This window comes from Typopeltis vanoorti, chromosome 24 (genome assembly GCF_054136105.1).
Source record: "Typopeltis vanoorti isolate ZY-2024b chromosome 24, IOZ_Tvanoo_1.0, whole genome shotgun sequence".
NCBI classification, from domain to species: Eukaryota; Metazoa; Arthropoda; class Arachnida; order Uropygi; family Thelyphonidae; genus Typopeltis; species Typopeltis vanoorti.
Genome location: NC_143572.1, coordinates 75,984,616 through 76,005,875, shown reverse-complemented (window position 1 = coordinate 76,005,875; position 21,260 = coordinate 75,984,616). Strand labels below are relative to the sequence as shown.

The 21,260-nt window shown below is 35.8% G+C and overlaps 1 protein-coding gene across 1 annotated transcript in view; it reads left to right on the top strand.

Annotated features, from left to right (window-relative positions):
- The window catches only part of Atg16 (Autophagy-related 16), a 307,774-nt gene extending 299,672 nt beyond the window's left edge, over window positions 1–8,102 (top strand). Inside the window, exon 16 of the mRNA XM_090413611.1 lies at window positions 6,590–8,102. Within this exon, the coding sequence (XP_090269737.1) occupies window positions 6,590–6,683 (94 nt within the window). The 3' untranslated portion in view covers window positions 6,684–8,102. The remainder of the gene's footprint in view (window positions 1–6,589) is intronic.
- The last annotated feature ends 13,158 nt before the right edge of the window (window positions 8,103–21,260 follow it).

Genomic DNA, 21,260 nt, shown 5'->3' with positions numbered 1-21,260 from the left:
TAGGCTATTTGGTGAATGAAGGGAGTCTGTGTCTGATGACGTTTCTCTATTTGGCCATGTGGCCAAATAGAGAACATGTCATCTACATATCTTAGCCAGATAGAAGGTTTGAGAGTGGCTGAGTCTATGACTTGTTTTTCAAATTTTTCCATGTAAAAATGGGCAAAAGGGAAACCAATAGTAGTTCCCTCTATCTGTTTGTAAATTTTGTTCTTCCAAGAAAAATAATCAGAATTGATGGTAAAGGAAAAGAGATCTAAGATGTCATTTAAGCGAATATTGGTAAACAATCAGGTGATGTCAAAGCTTACCAATATATCTGTATTATTTAAGAGTTAGATTTTCAGTCAAGGTTTCAAAATGGGTAGAATTTTTTCTATAAGATAAGATAAGTCCAGTGGGGTGGGGGGGTAGGACAGCCAGCTACTTGGGTAGTTTGTAGCATGGTGGATCAATAGCATCTACTATAAGTCTTAGGGGGAGGAATTAGGTTTGTGGATTTTGGGTATAATATATCTGGAGGGAGGAAGAATCCTCCAGATATATGGATTGGATGGTTCTCTGATTCCACGGCAAGAACCGAAAGGTCTGAGTTTTTTGTAATGTCCCGGTGGCGAGGAGGATAAAATTTTTTTTAACTTGCATTTTTGTAGGATCATGCTCTAGTGGGATGTAGGTAGCACGATCTCAGAGAATAATTTCCTTTACCACGAGTTGCCCCAGTCCTGATAATACTTCAGGCACAAACTTTGTTTGCTTACACTTGGATAAAGGATTAAGCCAGATATATAATTGGTAGAATAATCTCTATTTTTTGATTACATTCCAGACATTACCCTTATCTTCTCTGGTGATGACAATACTTTTCTTTTCGTAATTTTCTGATAGCAGTGAGTTGGCTGGAAGATAAATTACTTTTGGGAGGTGACGACTGGGAAAGGACATTGCCGATGTCAAGTCTGATGTTATTGGCTATTTCTGGCATTAAGAGACAGATTTCACATTTGATGTTGTACATTATGTCTGGCAATGGCACTTCTTTCGGTGCGACAGCAAAATTGTGGCCATGGTTTAGGGCAGTGATGGCTCCAGACAGTAGTGAATCTATCTTCAAAAAGGAGCAGTTGAACTGTGGTTGTGGTTTAGATTTACACAAGCTGTTATACTTTTTGATGTGCTTATTTTTTTATTTTTGGAATTCTTTCTGTGCAGAGGCTTCTGAGATGTTTGAGAGAATGGATCAAAGTTCAGGGTTGAGTATCATGGAGAGCTCTGATTATAAAGAGCCGATGGCGGCAGGCGTTGTGGTGATCTGCTCTCGTAGTAGATTGGCATATTTGCATATACGGAGGGCTTTTCTTGACTGAAATTTGATTTATAATTTAACCCAGTTAGGTATTACTCTTGTGTCCCAACATCTTTTTAGAAAGACCAGCTGATTTAATTGCCTAGATTAGCATAGTTTTGACTTACTGTATTGTCTTGATTCGCATGCTATTTCTTCACCATGAATGATTAGAATCCGTGTGTTGAGGCTTAAGTGCTTGGAGAACATTATATTGGAGGTTTAATGGAATATTTACAGCACTAGGAAAGGATTAAAAACTAATTTTAATGCTTCCAATATTTCATCTCAGTCAGTGAGGCATCTTCAAGGATTACAAATAACTCTTGTAACAAACACACACAATTAGTTTTTAATCCTTTCCTAGTGCTGTAAATATTCCATTAAACACCTCCAACATGATATTAAACACAAGAATGAGTCATATAGCATGAGTATACTTCATTGTATTGAAGTATATGAATGAGAGAGAACACACACCAAGAATTTTGCAGAGGGGAATGTGAAGTGGGGGAGAAAGGAAAAGAAAAATAGAAATGAACTTCTGTGAAATTTCATTCTAAGTTTATGTTGACATTTAATGGACAAATAATTAACGAAGTAATTTTTTTAGGTAACTAAATTTCTCAGCCAATATTTTCCTTGCTCACCAAAGGCACTTCATCAAAAAAAAATTTTTTTTTAAAGTAAAGGTATGTCATATCCAAAAGTTTATTCATTTAGCCAAGAAGATAAAATAAGCCTCAGTTACCTCCAGAACATGTAGTAATTTCACAAGTGTTTGTTTCAGCTCTAGAATCATGGCAAAAAATAGAATGTAGCATTATACATGGCTGAAACAGATATATTCAGCACGTTCATGCAGACAAAGGAATAGGTTTATGTTGACATTTAATGGACAAATAATTAACGAAGTAATTTTTTTAGGTAACTAAATTTCTCAGCCAATATTTTCCTTGCTCACCAAAGGCACTTCATCAAAAAAAAATTTTTTTTTAAAGTAAAGGTATGTCATATCCAAAAGTTTATTCATTTAGCCAAGAAGATAAAATAAGCCTCAGTTACCTCCAGAACATGTAGTAATTTCACAAGTGTTTGTTTCAGCTCTAGAATCATGGCAAAAAATAGAATGTAGCATTATACATGGCTGAAACAGATATATTCAGCACGTTCATGCAGACAAAGGAATAAGAAGGCAAACACAGACTGATTGTAATACGAAGTGATTACAGTGCAACACCCACCAATCTGTGGGTGCAGCGATGGGCACTTGTTGAAAGTTCAAAATGAAATGCCACTCCCAGATTTTTGGCAGTGCAGTGCAGCTGAATTTAAGTTTGGGGAAAGTTTTAGTGATGTTGCAAATTCTAGAAATAGTCTTTCTGATTTAAATTTGTTTCTGTATAAGAGGAAGGTTTTATTCTATTGGATCTAGTGATTCAGATCTATGGCATGGTCTAGAATGATGGTAATATAGATGGACTTATTTTCTGTGTTCTTTAGAAGGATATTTGCAGTTCTTTCTGTTTGTTAGATGTGTTTCGGCTTGTAGGAGCATGGGATACTTGAAGACCAAGGTTAGTTAAATGGTGGAAAGGATCTTTCAGCAAGCAGATAAGAATAGCTAATTTTTGCCAAGTTCGGTAAGAACTAAAGGACATCTATATGTTATATTTTTTAAGAATATATGCAATTTTTTCTGAAGTGCCCTAAGTGCAGGGAATAGTAATGCATTTTTTGTGTTCAGATTTTTGTTGTTATTGGGGGTGTGAGTTGTATGGATGGATGGAGAGCTCTGTAAATTTTGTTAAGGGGAAAGCCATTGGCTAAAGACTGAATACAATTGATTTTGGTGGAGAGGCTGCTGTGTTCGAAGCAGATAGTAGCTCTGTTAAGATTTTTGATAACAGCATAATGCTGGGGGGGGGGGGGGTTGATAGACTGTGGATATACCTCCTGCTCTGGGCAGGTTTTCTGTATACTGAAAAGAATAAGGCTCTGTTTGGTAGCTAGTTAACTAGAGTGTCAATGAAGGGCAGACTGTTATTGATTTCCTTTTCAATGGTGAAACAGATTCTCGGATGTTGGCTGTGCTAAAAACATTTCTAGCATAGCATAGCTATATTGTGGGTTTGAGAAGGCCAGAGTTTAGGATCATTTTTTTTTAAATGTTCCATGTAAAGATTGGTAGGGAAAGAAGAGAAGATGAATCACATAGCTGTTTCAATCTGCTTGTAAGTTTATCCTTGGCAGGTAAAATAGCCAGAGTTCATGTTGAGGGTGTATAAGGTTGATTCAGAACTCATTCAGCCTCTCTATCTGAGGGATAGAGAGGCTGAATGAGTTCTGAGGTTTCTTTTAGGAGTACAATAGTGAATAGGGTGGCTATATCAAAATTGACCATGATGTCAGTGTTTCTGAACATCATATCCTACAAACAGAATTTGAAGTGCACAAAGTTTTTTACATGGGAATAAGTGTGGCCAGTGATACAAAGTGAGCTCTTTGGCTTAGCATTTGGCCACTTTATAAGTGGAAAAACCAATAGTGTCTACTATGGGTCCCAAGGGTATGTTCTGTTTGTGTATTTTGGTAACCAATAAATCTGGAAAGGATTATATGGTTTAAGTTTTTTAGTTTCAAGAAGCCAGGATACCACTTTTAAATAATTTTTCAAGAGCACGTTTTTGTGTTTTTGTAGGGTCAGTGTTAATTAGGAGGTTTGTCAATCGATCTCTGATTAAGATTAACATTTTTTGATCATATTCAGGCAATTAAATATTGCATTAGTGTTACACTTATCTGCTTTTATGGTGGTGATAATATTCTTGTTTGTGGTATTTTTTTAAGTGTGGTCAGTTCTGCATAGGATAAGTTTCTTTGTTAATGTGAGGTTTTGCAAATAAATTTCTGTGGTTGTTTAATTCAATTCTGTGGAAAGTTTTCAGTATTGAGATCACATTATAATGTAAGTAAAGAGTTAATAAAAATAAGCAATTAAAATTAATTGCTGATTTCTATTAAACTCTTTATTTACATAATAATGTGGTCTCAATACTGAAAACTTGAGGTTTTGCCGACTTTAAAATGTTGGCTACATCTAGCCAGATATTTTTGGCAATGTGGAGCATATAGCTGTAGATGCTACATTCTATTTTTGCCATAATTCTGGAACTGAATCAGTTAATTAATTACCACATGTTCTGGAGGTAACTGAGGCTTATTTATCTTCTTGGCTAAATTATTAATTTTTTGGATATAGCATATCTTTACTTTGTTTATATTTTTTTTTTCTGAAGTGTTGGAGACATTTGAGAGAGTCATCCAAAGCTCGATGCTCAGTGTACTGAGCAACTCGTCCTGCAGTGTTTGAAAAGTGCTGTTGGTAGCAGCCAGCATTGCACATGTGACATCAATTTGCTCTTGTAAAAGAGCATAACTGATGCAATGGTGAATACAGATTGACATACCTCCTAATTGACACTGAACCTACAGAAACACATGAAAGGGGGGCTCTTGAAAATCATTAGAATAGAGTTGTATCCTGGCTTCCTGAAACTATTCAAAAATTTAAACCATATAATCCCCTGCCTCCCCAAATTTATAGCCAAAATATACACACAGAATGACATACCCTTGAGACCCATCGTAGATGATATTGGTTTTCCTACTTATAAAGTGGCCAAACACTTAGCTAAAGGGCTCTCTCTCACATCACTGACCACACTTTCTTCCCATGTAAAAAAAAACTGTACACAGAACATTTTAAAAACATGACCCTGAATTCTGGCCTTCTCAAACCCATAATATAGCTATTCTACATTCATGTCATGTTTTCCATTTAGCCACACAGCAATGATGCATTATAAACGTTTTTAGACACCTCAAAAGCCAACATCTGAGTATCTATTTCACAATTGAAAACAAAAACAATAACAGTCTGCCCTTCCTTGGCACTCTAGTTACCTGACTCTCAAAGAGGGCCTTATCCCTTTCAGAAAACCTGCCCCCACTGGAGGTACATCCACCACTATCACCACTCCTCCCAACAGTATGGTGTTATCAAAATATCTGCTCGGACCATAACAGCCTCTCGACTGAAATCAGTTGCATTCGAGGGACACATCTTTACTGAGTGGCTTCCTTCTTAACAGTATCAACAGAGCTCTCCACATAACTCATGCCCCCAACAGCAACAACAAACAAAATAATTCTGAACACAAAAAATGCATTACCATTCCCTACACCTGGGGCACCTCAGAAAAAATTGCATGCATTTTTAAGAAGTGTAACATGACTGCTTGCCTAAAGATCATCTCCATTTGCACTATGTCAGTATCCCATGCTCCTACAAGCTGAAATACTTTCAACAAACAGAAAGAACTGCCGGTATCCTTTTCGAAGAACATTGAAAATAAGTCATTTATATTGCCGGCAAAGGTTGGTCGATTGGTAGAGCCTCTGCTACTAATGGCTCAGTTAAGTAAATTTGAGCACAGTTAGTAGTTGGAAGGGGACCAATCGTTCGATGCTGTCGGCACACTCTCCCTCGATGAGTCTTTGGACTCCCTGGAGGTGTCAAAATAATAATAATATTAATATTACTGTTGTTCCATTCTGGCAGATCATGCCATGGATCTGAATTACTGGATCAGATGGAAGAAAACCTTCCTCTTGTGCAGAAACAGATTTAAATCTGTTTCTGCATCAGATTATTTCTGAAAACTGCTAAAGCACTATAACATTTCCTAAACTTGAACAAATTTTGCTGCATTGCACTACCAATAATCTGGGAAACCATCATTTTGAACTTTCAACACGTGCCTATCACTGTACTCATATAGGGTGCAAGGTTGGACTCTAGACTCTTCTAATTACGATCAATCTGTGTTTGCCTTATGTATCTTTTTTCCCATGAAGATGCCTTGGTAACCAAGGTAAAATATTGGCTGAGAAAATTAATAAGCTAAATAAATTTAGTTGTTATTCACTTCAGTCATCTGTTTTTATTTCACTAAACATCAACCTGAATTACCAACATCCAAGCATACATACCAGATTAGTCATCCTAAGTTAGCTGGTTTTAGATTATCTCAATTAATTATGCTTGCAAATAATTGTAATAGTAAACTGGAATGAAATTTTCTGTTGTTTGTAGGAAATAGGAAATGAAAAATGTCTCTGTAATCATTACATATGTCATTTATCAGTATAAAAGTTTAATAAGGTTTATTTTATTTTTAGCTCAACAGTAACGGCATGTGCTTGGAATCCCTCTGGGAACTACCTCATCAGTTGCGACCGAAACAAGAGAGCCATTGTTTGGTCAGATTACTGAAACATCTCCAGTACTTCCATCTTGTATTTTCAGTCTGCTATAAAAGAGCATTATCATCTAACATTACCCTATTCTTTGATAGGGAAAGAAACTTTGTAAATTTTATTTCTGCTCCTTACATGTGTGGATACAAGCAGTCCATGCCATGAAATTTAGGTGCAGTTTTGCTATCTACACTAGTGATATCCAGTGTCAATCATGGGTTTTCAACAATTTTGCTATACCATCTTTCATCATTTTGGGGTTTTATGTTGATGCTTAAGTGTTATGAGAAACTATCATGTCATCACAGTATATATATATATATATATTTGTGGATCAAAAATATAAATTAGGAGAACTAAACAAAAGAAAAAAAAATTTTTCTTCCTGCCTTTCTTACTGAAGCAAGATAATGATGAATGATTGCATGTATATTTTGTAAATACATGTTCTCTGAAGATCAAAAAGTTTAATTTGTTAACATAGCATTATATAATAGAAGCTTAAGAAAACTGATATTTCATTGCATCAAAAATAATTAAACGATAAGGTACCCTGTTTGGATACCATTTCATGGGTACATATTACACTTTGTAAATTACACTCATTCATTTTAATGTATATTCACTAAATCCATCATAGATATAAATGGATAATTTCAGAAGTCCTGGATGAAATTATTTTGAAATTCATCCCTTTTGAGAGTAGGTTACTTTAATCTAAAACTGATCCTCTGAAGATATTAGTCTTGTTGTGCTAATTAACTATTGATGGATATATGGAAGCTTAAAAAAAAAAAAAAAAAAAAAAAAAAATTGGGTAATAGTTGAGTTTCTAGTTTATTCATGTGATTCTCTTAAGTACATCAGGTTCTCTTCTGGGTACAGAAGAATTACACAATAATAAATCATGATGCATGCATGTAGTGCAGTAGTGTGCTCTCCTGCAATGAATCCTTGAACTCCTTGGAGGTGTCCTGTAATAATAATAATAATAATATACACTGCAACTTATCTTTGAATCATTTTGAATGTTAAATTTGATACAAATTAATATTCATCTATATTTATTAATTTTACATTACAATGTATTCCAGGGATTCATACTGTGACATAAGAACCAACCAAAAATTTATCAAAACTACTTTGCTATTAGTGAGGTGAAAATAGTGTACAGAATTTAATTACCTACAAGGACAATATTTATCTGAATAGAAATCAATATGTATGAGCAAAGTATAATACATTTTTAATGCATAGCTTATTATGAAGTTCCTCAAAATGATGAAGAAATAAGGCATCATCATTACCAACAGGAGTATTTAATATTGTGATATTTGATTTGTAGGTAAAGAGCATGTTTAAGCTTTATAATGAAAGCTTTCAGCCATGAGAAATCAAAAATGGAGCTCTGAATTTATCTTGACATTAGCTCTAATAAGCTTCTGTGTACATACATTATACATATGTATATGTATATATATATATTAAGATATTTTAATGTTTTTGTACTTTTGTGGAATGCGTTATATGAGAAGATAAATTATGATTTTCCGTTAGCCCTTTTGTATCCTTGAGTTATCATTTGTTACATTTTTTTTATTTTGCACATTATCAGTAAACATTTTAATTATTCATTAACAGTGAAAGAAAGGATGTCATTAAAAATGCCATCGAGGAAAAAAAAAAAGTAGTTGCAACATGCTGCTACATTAATTTTATTTTATTTTAGTAGGTACAGTACCATGCTAAAAAAAAAAAAAAAGCAAATTTGACTATCTATGATCCAGAAGTATCTGGGAAGGAGAATATTGAACACAACTACTGTGTCTTGTGGTCCATGATATTATATATTATTGTCGGAAATAATGAGTTTTATGGTTACTTTTCTTGATTTATGGTAAAAAATCTGAGTTCCCAGGAGAAATAACTCTGGTTGCCCATATCAGGAACCAACTGAAAAACTTGGAATGGTCTTTCTACAGCTTAGTGCTATGAAAGCAAAAACCATTTTCCCAGGGCTACACAGGCACTTTATCCACAAAAAAATTGTTCCTGTGGTTCTTGAGTTTGCTATAGTGACAATCAACTGTATTATACACTTAATTAAAAAAATATATATATCGAGATAATAATAAAAGATAAAAACTAGAAAGGTGATTAAGGTTGCACTTATTTTTCTGTGGCATTAGATGAGTATTGATGTGTCTTATATTTATTAGAACAGTAGATAACTTTAATTGTTTTGAAGCTTTTTTCTACATTTATAACCAACTTAATCCACTGTAACAGAATAGACAAATGCACTGCTATTTTAACTGACAGATCTAAATATATGATTGAGAAAAATTCTCATAGACAGGCTTATACGTTGGTTATCCATTATTAAATCACTTAAGGAATTGAACAACGTATATCCGAATATAAATTAAATTACACTTGAATATTTCCGATATTTCGGCAACGTCACGTTGCCATCTTCAAAAGGAACTTACAAAAAAAGGCACGTGTACGTAGGCACTACAATACAGTAACTGAGAATGAAGAAATGAAACTATTCTCCTAAAAGTCCTGGTGATGCCCTCTAGCGGGCTAAGTAGGTGTTCTTGGCCGTTGGGCTGATGGTCTGCTGATGTAAGCCTCCCAAATTTGGGGCAGTCGCATACAACCAAATGTGTAGAGGTTTGGAGAGTTTCTTAGGGCTGAGGCTGATTCCATAAATTGTCTTTCGAATTTGTATTTGCTACGGTGTATTATTGTGGCTTTCTTCCACCATATTCTGTGACATGTATCCAGACAATGGTCTGCAAGACCGGAATGGCTGAACTTGTGAAAACGGATGTAGTCCTTGTGTTCAGAAATTCTGATATTCGCTGTCCTGCCTGTTTGACCCAAGTAAGACAGTTTACAGCTGCAAGGGACCTGGTATACACCAGGTAGGTCTAGGGGAAGTGGTTGGTCTTTCTTGGAGCGGATAAGGGATGCCAATTTTCTGTATGGCCTGACCTGTATGACTGGGAAAAATATTGGACACTAATTTGCTGAAAAGAGGTGGAATCAAATCTCAAATGCTACATTGTATGGTACTTCACACAAACAATAAGTGGATCTTCATTGGTGCTATTTAATACAGTGAGCAAGGTAGTGAAAATAATTAATTTAATTAGGAGTAGAAACCATACTCTTTTATATAAGTATAAAAAATTCAAAACCTTTTTAAGATGAACTTGATGCACAGTGTGGTTACTTGCTTCTTTACAATTGAATCTATTGCTTGAGTGTTGGATAGTGTTTAGTGAGTATTCTCAAACTTAAAAGAACTTTCTTTTTATTGGAAGGAATAAAATGTGATCTAGTTCTCAGTGATGTTACTTATCTCTACTCACTAGCTAAGATAAGTAACATAATGCTACATATAATTGTGTTAAATATTGCTGTCCAAGGGAAAGACCAAAATTATTATCATTACTGGTATCTCCATGGAGCCAGCAGACTCATCGCAGGAGACCCAAACTATCAAAACAATATCTATCATACCTCTTCTTAAATTCATTTACAGACAAAGATCTCGCAACTGAGTCAGGCAATGCATTCCACTCATTCACTACTCTCCAAGCGAAAAATCTAGTTCTCACACCCTTGTTAACCACACTTTTCCTTAATTTCCAGGAATGACCTCTTGTTCTTCCATTACTATCACACAGCTGAAATATTTCCCCTGCATCAATCTTATAAAAACCTTTAGTAATTTAAATGTTTCTATCATATCCCCTCTTCTCTACCTATCAGCCAACCTCTGCAATCCACAAGCACTCAATCTCTCAATGTAGTGAGCATTTTTTACATCACTCACCAACTTAGTCACACTCCTCTGAACCCACTCCTTAACATCCTCATCTCCAAGGAATCGGGGTGACCAGACTTGAGCACAGTAATCCAAATGTGGAAGTATCAGTGCCTTGTAAAGGGGAATAATATCCTCTTTATCTTCTTCAATAAGCAAGTAATCCTATGTGCAGTCTTTGGACACCTTAGCAATGCGCCCTCTGAACTTCATCTCCCTATCCACCAACACCCCCAAGCCTCATCAATCTCTTGGAGTACCGTTCCATCAATGGGTACATAGCTGGTAATCTTTTAATCCCAAAATGCATAACTTGACACTTTTCCACATTGAACTGACATCCGTTACTGTTAGTCCATTTTGCCAGTTTATTTAAATCAGCCTGCAAACTCTCAACATCAACTTGATTTTTTATTGCGCTACCCAACTTCGCATCATCAGCAAACAACTGAATATCTCCCTTCAAGCCATTTCCTATATCATTTATGTACAAATTAAACAATAATAGTTGTTGTTATAGTATATGATATAGTTAGTGGGAGATACAAGGTCAAGAGTATAGTATAGTTTTTAGGAAGGTTAGACAGAAAAGAATTAGGGAGGAGTATTGTTGATAATAGCTGATGAACTGCAGCCAGAAAGAGAGTTCAGCTGGAGGTCAGTAAAATAGTTGTTTCAGGCTATCTGGTGTGAGATAGAGACCAACAGGGAAAAATATACAGCTGGTTGCTGCTATAGACCAATGCATGCAAAAGATAATATTATTATTATTCAGGTGACTCCATAGAGTCTGAAGACTCATTGCTGGAGACCCAATCTATCCACATAATCTATCATACCTCTCCTTGAACTCATTAACAGACAAAGCACTCACCATTGACTCTGGCAATCCATTCCACTCATTCACAACTCTCCAAGCAAAAAAATCTAATTCTGACGCCTCCTACTAACCACACCTTTATTCAACTTGCAGGGATGACCTCTTGTTCTGGTCTCTCCAAGCCAAGCTCTGAAACATTTTCTCTGCATCTTTCCTATAAAACCCTTTAAGAAACTTCAATGTCTTTATCATGTCCTCTCTTTTTCTTGTATCAACCAACTTCTGCAATCTACACACCCTCAATATATCCTCATAGGGAACATTCCACAGGCTACTGAACATCTTGGTCACTTCCTCATCACCAAGAAACCCAGGGGACCAGATGTGAGCATATCAAAGCCTTATAAAGAGGAATGACAAGTTCCTTGTTTCTACTTGTTAATGTGTTTTTCAATAGCCAAGTAATCTTATGGGCTACCTTATCAATATATCCTCTAAACTTGAACACTTTGTCTATCCCCCCCTCTCCTAAATCTTTAGCTTCATCTATTTCCTGGAGTACAGCACCATTAATGTGATATAACATGACTTGTAATCTGTTTATCCCAAAATGCATAACTTTACATTTCTCAACATTAACCTGACACCCATTATCTTTTGCCCATACTGACAGCCTATTTTAAACTACATTGCCTTGATTAACTATTACTCTACCTAATTTGGCATCATTCGCAAACAACTGAATATTTCTTATATCATTTATGTACAAATTAAACAGCAGTGGTCCCAGCATTGAACCTTGCAGCACACCACTAGTCACCTGTTTTTGCCTCGATTCTGCTCCTCCATATATACCACTTCTTCATTCACTTAAACAGTGTCATATCCATCCCCATTTATTCTAATTTGCATAACAAGTTCCATGTGGTATTCTATCAAATGCCTTTGCAAAATGGGCTGGCCAAGTGGTCAGCCTATCTGTTCTCCAGCCAAAAGGCTATGGGTTCGAATCCCAACGTGGGCATGGATGTTTGTGATTGTCTGTGAAAATACTAGTGGTGATGTTGGGCAGTAGATGGCATTGTTGGAGATGATGATAGTTGCTTGCAGTTTGTTGTAGTTGGTGGATTCAGTGGTGGAGACAGAGTTGTAGAGTAGGTGCCCTCCCTCAATGAGTCTTTGGACTCCCTGGAGGTGTTATTTAATAATAATAATAATAATAATATAATCATGTAGCCATTTCCTTTATCGAACTCGGCTGTTACTCTATAGTAAAAAGTTAATAAATTACTAACGCATGGCCAACCCTTCACAAAGCCGTGTTTACCCTCATATAGTATCATATATTTATCTACCCATTATTCTCCTTTTGACCAATTTTTCTAGTACTTTTACCACCATGCCTGAGATATTGATTTGTCTATAATTTTCTGCTGCATTCTTAGAACTCTTTTCACTCCCTTGGAACTCTACCAGAGCTGAGACTTAAAGAGCCTAGTCAAAGGCATTGCCAGTTCCCTTGCGCATTCTCACAAAATCCTAGCTGATATTCCATCTAATCCAACAACTGTATTTACATTGAGATTCTGCAATATCTTAAGAACCTCCATTCATCCTCCTCTGTTCCCACATTAGTGCCTGTCACATAGGTTAAAGCAGTGACCTCACTAGGATGATATATCCTTGTAAAGTGGTCACTCAGTACCTGAACTATTTTATCTGCTTCTGTCTCCTCTTGACCATCATCACTCATTAAGGTTAATCTTCCATAGTCATTCTTCTCATAATCTGATTTTGTCTTCCTTGCCATGCTAGTCACCTTTCTTGCCTGAGCCTTGTACTGTTCATGAGTTTGCTGGTCACCTTTCTCTTTATATACCTTCCATAGCATTTTCTTTTTCTGCAGCTAATGTGTAATGATATTACTCATCCATTTAACTCCTACCCGATTAACCCTCTTTACCCTAGGAAAACAACTTAATACTGCTTCCTGTAGATCGGTGTTGCTCAACTGCCAGTTCACTGACCAGCACTGGTCTGCAGTACAGCACTAATCAGATTGTGTGAATGAAGAAAATAAGTAGAAATATTCTTGATTGAAAGAAATCTTCACTCTCTCAGCCTATTTTTCACAGACACAGAGCAGATTGCAAAATTAGCTTATTTAAGTGAGTTAGCAGGAAAGTAGAGTTCAAGATCGGTACTATTAAAATAAGAAACCTGAATGGCAAAGAAATTGCCCTGGCTGAGCAATTGGATAAGTACTAGATCAACATAATAGGGATGACTGAAACAAACAAAAAAAAAAAACTGGTGAGATCTTTTTGAGCAATAAATACAAAATGTTATATTCAGGCAATGATAATCAAGGAAAGGGAGGAGTAGCTATAGTACTCAACACTAAATACGAGACATCTTCTTGAATGTCAGGCAGTCTCAATTACAGTGATATGTTCAAATATCAGAATGGGGAACTTGACAATGAGATGTATTTGTGCCTATGGTCCCACAGAAGGTTCTAAGGTAGAAGTGGAGGAATTTATTGAGGCTTTAGAAAAAGCAACTGACACAATGAAAAAGGAAAAGTTGGTCCTTGTTGGAGATCTAAATAGTAGAGTAGGAAATGATTGTCAGACATACAAAAATATTTTGGGAAAATTTGGAGAAAACAGCGAATCTAATAATGTCAAATACCTGTTGGATTTCTAATCAGGACATAGATTATTACTATCACAATGTTCCAGTATAAAAATGTGCACAAATTCACATGGAGAGAAGAGGCAAGGAATAAGAAAAGTCTCATTGATAGTGATGTTTTCTCCCTTGTGCAGGACACCAGAGTGTACAGAGGATTTGAAATTGGAAGTGATCACTACTTACTCTTGAGCAGGATAAAATTGAATTTCGTATTGAAAATAACAAAAATAAGAAACTTCTAAAGCAAATAAAAGTGTAGGAGCTCTCAGATATGAACTGTAGTCTAAAGTACATAAACATTATTCAAGAAAAAATGAAAGAGTTTGAGAGCAGGAACCAAACCTTGGAGATTCAGTGGCAAGCCCTGAAGAAAACACTGATCAATTCAGCCAGAGAGGCATGTGGTGAAGTTGTCTGCAAGGATAGAAAAATCAGAACTCCGTAGTGGACACAAGAAGTTAAAGACGCAGTGAAGGAAAAAAAGAAAGCATATCAAAAGATCGTGGCAAATAAGTCAGTTTGTGCTCTTAGAGAATACAGAGACAAATGTAAGAAAGCTAAGCACTGTGTAAAACTAGCTAAACAAAAGTCATGAGGAGGCTTTGGTAAGAACATAGAAAATAAATATCAAGAAGGTGGCAAGATATTCTGGAGGTTGTTGAAGAAGCTCAGAAATGGAGGAAAGAGTGCTGTAAAAGGAATTAGAGATGATAAAGGTCATATGAAAACTGGAGAAAAAGATATCCTTGAAGTATGGAATAATTACTTCGAAAAATTGCTAAATGAAACTAGCAGTGATGACAGCACAGTGATAAAAAAAAAAAAAACACTGACCAGGCATGCAATCAGGAATACATATCCATGCTTGGAGTAGAAAAAGCCATCAAAAGTCTGAAATGTGGAAAGGCAGCAGGAGTAGATGATATAAGACCAGAAATGCTGAAGTATGGAGACATAAAAGTCTTACAGTAGCTGCACTGTATAGTTCAGAAAGCCTGGACAGAGGGACGAATTCCCGATGATTGGAGTACAGCTCTCATAGTACCCATATATAAAAAGGGAAATAAAACTGAATGTGAGAATTACAGAGATATTTCTCTACTGAGTGTTGCTGGTAAGATTTATGCAAGTATACTTGAGAAACGGTTGAGAAGGATTGTGGAAGAACAAGCTGGATTCAGGCCAAACAGAGGCTGTTAGGATCAGATCTTCACTTTATGACAAATAGTTGAGAAATAATGGTAATATAACAGAGATATTTAAGTTTTGTACATCTGGAAAAGCATATCACAAGGTGCCAAGAGAGAAGCTATTCAATATGCTACACTTATATGGTGTCAGTGGGACATTATATCAAGCAATACTTAGCCTTTATTCGAGTTGTAAGTCAGCAGTTAAAATTGAAAGAAGTACAGGAAGGTGGTTTAATGTTAGATCTGGTGTCAGACAAGGATGTACATTATCTATATGATTGCATTGTGAAGGAAAGTGGTATTGAATCTGATATCAAAATTGGATCTGTCAGCTCATTGCTTTATGGACGATATTATAGTTCTAAATAAGTGTGCTAAAAGTCATTTTCCCTCACTAAATTGAATAACTGTTGAAATAGATATGGTACTAAGGTCAGCAATAACAAGACAATCAAAATAGCCAGAATCATTGAAAATATCAACTGCATTGTGAATGAAGAATTATAGAACATTGAAATATTTCAGCTTCTTAGACACGATTTTTAGTGAAGATGGTGAATTGAATATGGAAATAGACAACAGAATCAACAAAGCTGGCATGGTTCGAAGTCAATTGAATAAATTTATATGGAATCAGCCTCAGCCCTAAGAAATTCTCCAAACCTCAACAAATTTGGTTGTATGCGACTGCCCCAAATCTGGGAGGCCTACATCAGCAGACCTTCAGCCCAACGGCCAAGAACACCTACTTAGCCTGCTAGAGGGCACCATCAGGACTTTTAGGAGAACAATAGCTTCATCTCTTCATTCCCAGTTTGTGTTGTTGTGTCTATGTGCACGTAACTTTTTTTGTAAGTTCCTTTAGAAGATGGCAATGTAATGTTGCCGAAATATTGGAAAATATTTATTTAAGTTTAATTTAATTTATATCCTTAACTATTGTTCAATTCCTTAAGTGTTTTAATAAATTTATATGGAATAAGAGACAGTCAAAACACTAAATTAGCTGTATACAAGACAGTGTTCAAACCAATTTTAACTTATGGATCTGAGAGTTAGAAGTAAAACACTTGACCAAAGACTAGAGACTGCAGATATGAGAGTCCTGAGAAAGATTAGGGGAATGAGCAGATGGCATATGATATTAAAAATGAAGACATTAGGAAAGAACTTGACAATGTCAGCATCCAGAATGCATTAGCAGAGCTAATCTGATGTGTTATGGTCACTTAAAGAGAATGGGCTAATAAAGATTAGCAAAACAAGTGTTCTCTGCCAGGTTGGCAGGAAAGAGACCCAGAGGAAGGCCAAGATATTGGTGGATACAGTAAAAAGTGCCTTAGAAGATAGAAATATAAGATCTGATAATGTTGGAGTCTTGACAAGTAACAGACTGATTTGGAGAAAAATTGTAGATAGGAAGTTAGTAATGATGTAAATTTTTCATGTAGTACTATCATATCCTGTACACTCCTTGAGTGTACATGGCAGGAATTTGATGATGATGTAGGGAAGTATGACAAATATATTCCATTTATATAGCAAAATTGATGGATTGAGGGAAAAAACTGAGATTTATGTGCACTTTGTTCTTACCATATGTTTTTTTTTTTAACTTTTTATATTGCTAGGCCATGGAAAATTATCTGAGATTTAACTGATCCGCGATGAACAAAAGGTTAAGAAACGTTACTCTAGGTGACCCTTAACTACATCCCATGCAATATTAACATCTTAACCTTCCAGTGTTTTATGCCATGACACAGATTTAAGCTTTTTTCTAAGTGTGTGATGATCGCCTTCCTTGTGGTTCCACATATACCCCTTGACAAAATATTCCTTATAATTTGCAATCTTCCAAGTGAAGACTGCATTGTTAATTTCACCAGTCATAAGCAATGTGGTCACCTCAGTTACCAATAGCTTTTCTGATCCTTTGAACAAGTCCAACTTTCCTGCCTTTAGTTTCCTCTATCACATGCTGAGTTGAGTAATTATCTCTTAGTATTTATATATATATACACACACACACACAATGAAACCTGTGATGAATTAATCACTAAAAAACACGTACCAACCACAGTGATAAGTTTTAATACGTAAATATTTCATCCCAAGTATCTTGGGACATACTCAGTACAGTAATTCAAACAATACTAGGAATAACATACAGTTAGGGCACATGATTACAATGCAATCCCAATATGCATGCAGTAGCGCGTTATAGAATTAAATTAAAATATAACTTAAGAAAAAAAAAGATAACATATATAATGATATTATTTTGCACGATTTTGTATGACAATTTTCCATACTTTAGGAATAGTCATTGCGGTTTAAATTTGGTCTGTGTAGTAGGGCTTCAGCACTTTCTATATATAAACGTTCATGTTTATATAAAGATCTATGTAAAAGTTTTGTCTTTTCCCAATAATTTTGCAAGTTGGGACCAACTTGCAAAAAGCCCTATTATCATTAAGAAAGAACTCAGATATCATGATCACAAAAGCTAACAAAGGAGACACTAGTCATCAACAAAACCGATTACCATAACAAAATAACGGCCGTCTTAAACGACCAACACACCTACCAAAAAATCCATAACGATCCCACCCCCGACCTCAAAACAAATCAACAGCACCCTACACACCTTAAAAAGTCCAAACAAAACCACAATGAGACACACAACCCCCTCGCACTACACGCACCCCCTATATGTTCGGGAACATCAAAATCCACAAAGACGGTTATCCGATACGACCCATAGTTTCGTACAAGAACACCACCACAGCTTCTTTATCAAAATTTATTGCCAATTCATCAAACCATTACTTACAACGTCTAACTGTATGAATAAAAATACGGACGACCTATTCCAGAAAATAAATAACATTACTTCATCCCGAGATGACATCCTCACTTCACTAGATGCAACTTCATTATACACTGACGTGGACGTCCCTGGAACATTAGACATCGTACACACACTACTCACAGAGGACCACAAAATTAACACCAAATGACATCATTAACTTGATCAAACTCACATTATCCGTCAACTTCTTTAAATTCAACAACTCCATATATATTCAAATTTTCGGTCTCCCATGGGCCAAAACATCAGTGGACAACTAGGAGAATTACTCCTGGCACATATAGAATCACTCCTACTCCCCCCCCCCCCGGCATCACTTTTTATGGCAGATACGTAGACGATATTCTATTCATTGGTAAACCCTCACACATCACCGCTTTACAAACATCCCTCAAAGATTATAGCAACAGACTAAAATTCACCATGGAAACAGAACAAATCCATAAATTTCTTAACCAGCAACAAAATAGCCACGAAGATATCCCACAAACCCACACATATCAGAAACTACCTCCATTTCAATTGATACCACCCATATTCCGTTAAAAAATCAGTCATCCTATCACAATTTATCAAAGCTTACAAATTCTCAAAAAACAGCAATTATCTTAACACGGAATTAAAGTATTTAACACAGGTTTATAAAAAAAATCGACCGTCGAACCCACTCTTTTCAGACATTAAAAATATTGTGTTAGAGACCACGAGATGGCGGCACTAGCTTGCAGCCTTCTTCACTGCGTACCGTTGAATCAGTGATAGCCCAGGGCCAGCTGTCTCTCTCTGATTGGCTACCAGTGGAGATTGAACTGCCCACTCAGTCTCCAAAACTTCGATAGAGTTAAACGGCCCCGCCTATTCTCTATACGGGAACAACATAGCCGTTAGCTGATTATTTTATATATATATATATATATATAAAAATCGCAGCTATCCCACACATCTAATAAATTACGCGAACAGTACGGCAAAAATCCATCATAACAACAATACAACCAAAACAGACTTCCTTACATGTTGTAATAGATTTCACGGTATGATATGATATGAACACAGATGGATAAGTTAATAAATAGTTATTTTCTTATCCATCTGTGGCTAATATTTCGCTGGTATTATATTATATCCAGCATCTTCAGAGCACACAACACAAAGTTCATTACACAAGCAAGACAATCACAATCCGGTGTAACAGTGGGACTACACAAGACTAAAGTCCTAATATGGCGCCATCTAGGTAAAAAAAAAAAATTCCAAGTTTTGAAATAGTAGTCCAAATGAAAGTCTTAAAAAGATATGTCTTTCAAATGATAGTATTTCTAAGACTATCATTTGGGACTACGCTTTTAAATAATGAAACAGTTTTGGCGACTAAACACAGTTCTTTTCTATCAGCTCAGTCATGTTATTATTCCCCTCAGCCAATGGCTAGAGGTTCTTTACATGAGCTCTAGTTTTCGGTTGCTGGGCCTTGTTCCTACAGTAGACTTTGTGTTTGTTGGTTAGTTTCTTTCGTGTAAAACAAAATTTAACTTGCACATATTATAATAATTAAAAAAAAAAGATTGAATAATTTTTAAACGTATAAAAGGATATCACCTGTAAATTGTTGACGTGCCTGCAAAATTCTCGGACGTGCCACAGGTTCGCATTTATGTGACACAGTGAATTGTGTCATGTGACTTCTTTCACAGGCGGAACACCAGCGTTCCGAGGAACTGGTTAAGAAGCACTGGTTTAGTGGACAGAATTGCTGTAAAAATAATGATAAATTATCTTGTGTGAATTGCTTTGTCACATTACTTGGAATATCATTCCTTTATTCAGAAAGGAAAAAAAAAAACGCTGGAAACGACTACCATTATTTTTGTGAAATGCAGCTCGCGATTTGGTTTCGGACCAGTATTTTTTAAATGAAATGGAAAATATCAGAAGATTTCGCGGCTTTAAACACATCGATCTGATTTAGTATAAGTTTTCAACTCAATCCATAACACAAATGAACGCGATGCTCACGTGGAAAATAAGAGGGAGTTTGTGATATTTGTCTACAGAAGAGCCCTCTTGTGACGTCTGTCTTCATAAGTACTTTTAAAAAAATCCATTTGGCTCTCAGGGCGATGTTAGTAACGAATTATCAAATTCGTAACTTATCATATTGTAATCGTAATTTTCTGCGTGCAACTAGTTCACGGCCTTTTTTGCTTGGTTCACCTGCTGGATATATATTCGGCGAGTGGATCATGTTTAGTCTTAAATTATCTACATTTTTACTGAAAGTTTTCCGCTTCGATTAAACACGACAGAACTCCGGTAGAATTTGCCACAAATTCATTCGACTCGGTCTGTTTTTCTTAAATTACGATTCCCTGCTCACTCTTTCTGCTTTTCACTTGACATTTTAAAGATAACAATTTTGATGTCATCTTATTCCCTCTTTTAATAATACCACGTCACTTAGTTAATACCTCCCCCCCACCTACCACCACAAGCAATGCCTCTGGCTGTTTATGACCGGTCATAAAAACTGCCTCCAAGCCGATTATAACAGGCCGGGTTTTCTCTGTTCACAAAACTGAACGAAATCACATCCGTGTAGCAAATGCCAGTGACCAATCAGCAAGGAAGTGTAAAGAAAATTTTTCCAATGAAATTGAAGATCAAGTTAGTCTATATCCGGTTCTCAAATCTAGTAATACTGAATACTTTCTTTGCAAGTTCGTATTGTATGGTTATAGTTTCGAAACCGTAGTGCCATGATTTTTCAAAAGTAATAGGCCTATAGATTTAAATTTTAATATGAATAAGAGACAAGGGACTTTGTTTAATTTTGATGTTAAGAAATCTCGTATTGAAGGTGTTTGTGACGCAACAGATAGTGATTCGTCCAACTTAAGCCTACAGAGCGATCTCCAGGATGTACAGAAGGAGGGGAAAACTACCAACACACAGGAGACAAAGTCTGCATCCACTCGTAAGTACTTATAATAATAATATTATAAATTTTTGGTGATCAGAATGGGATATGTCATTGAACATCAGCACAAATTAATTTAACGATGTTTACCTGAGGAAACTACAATATTCTACAAGATTTCATTAGTCCAGGATTGATAACTGATTTAAATGTAATTTTTTATTTGTCAACATGCCACATCGTATACAAA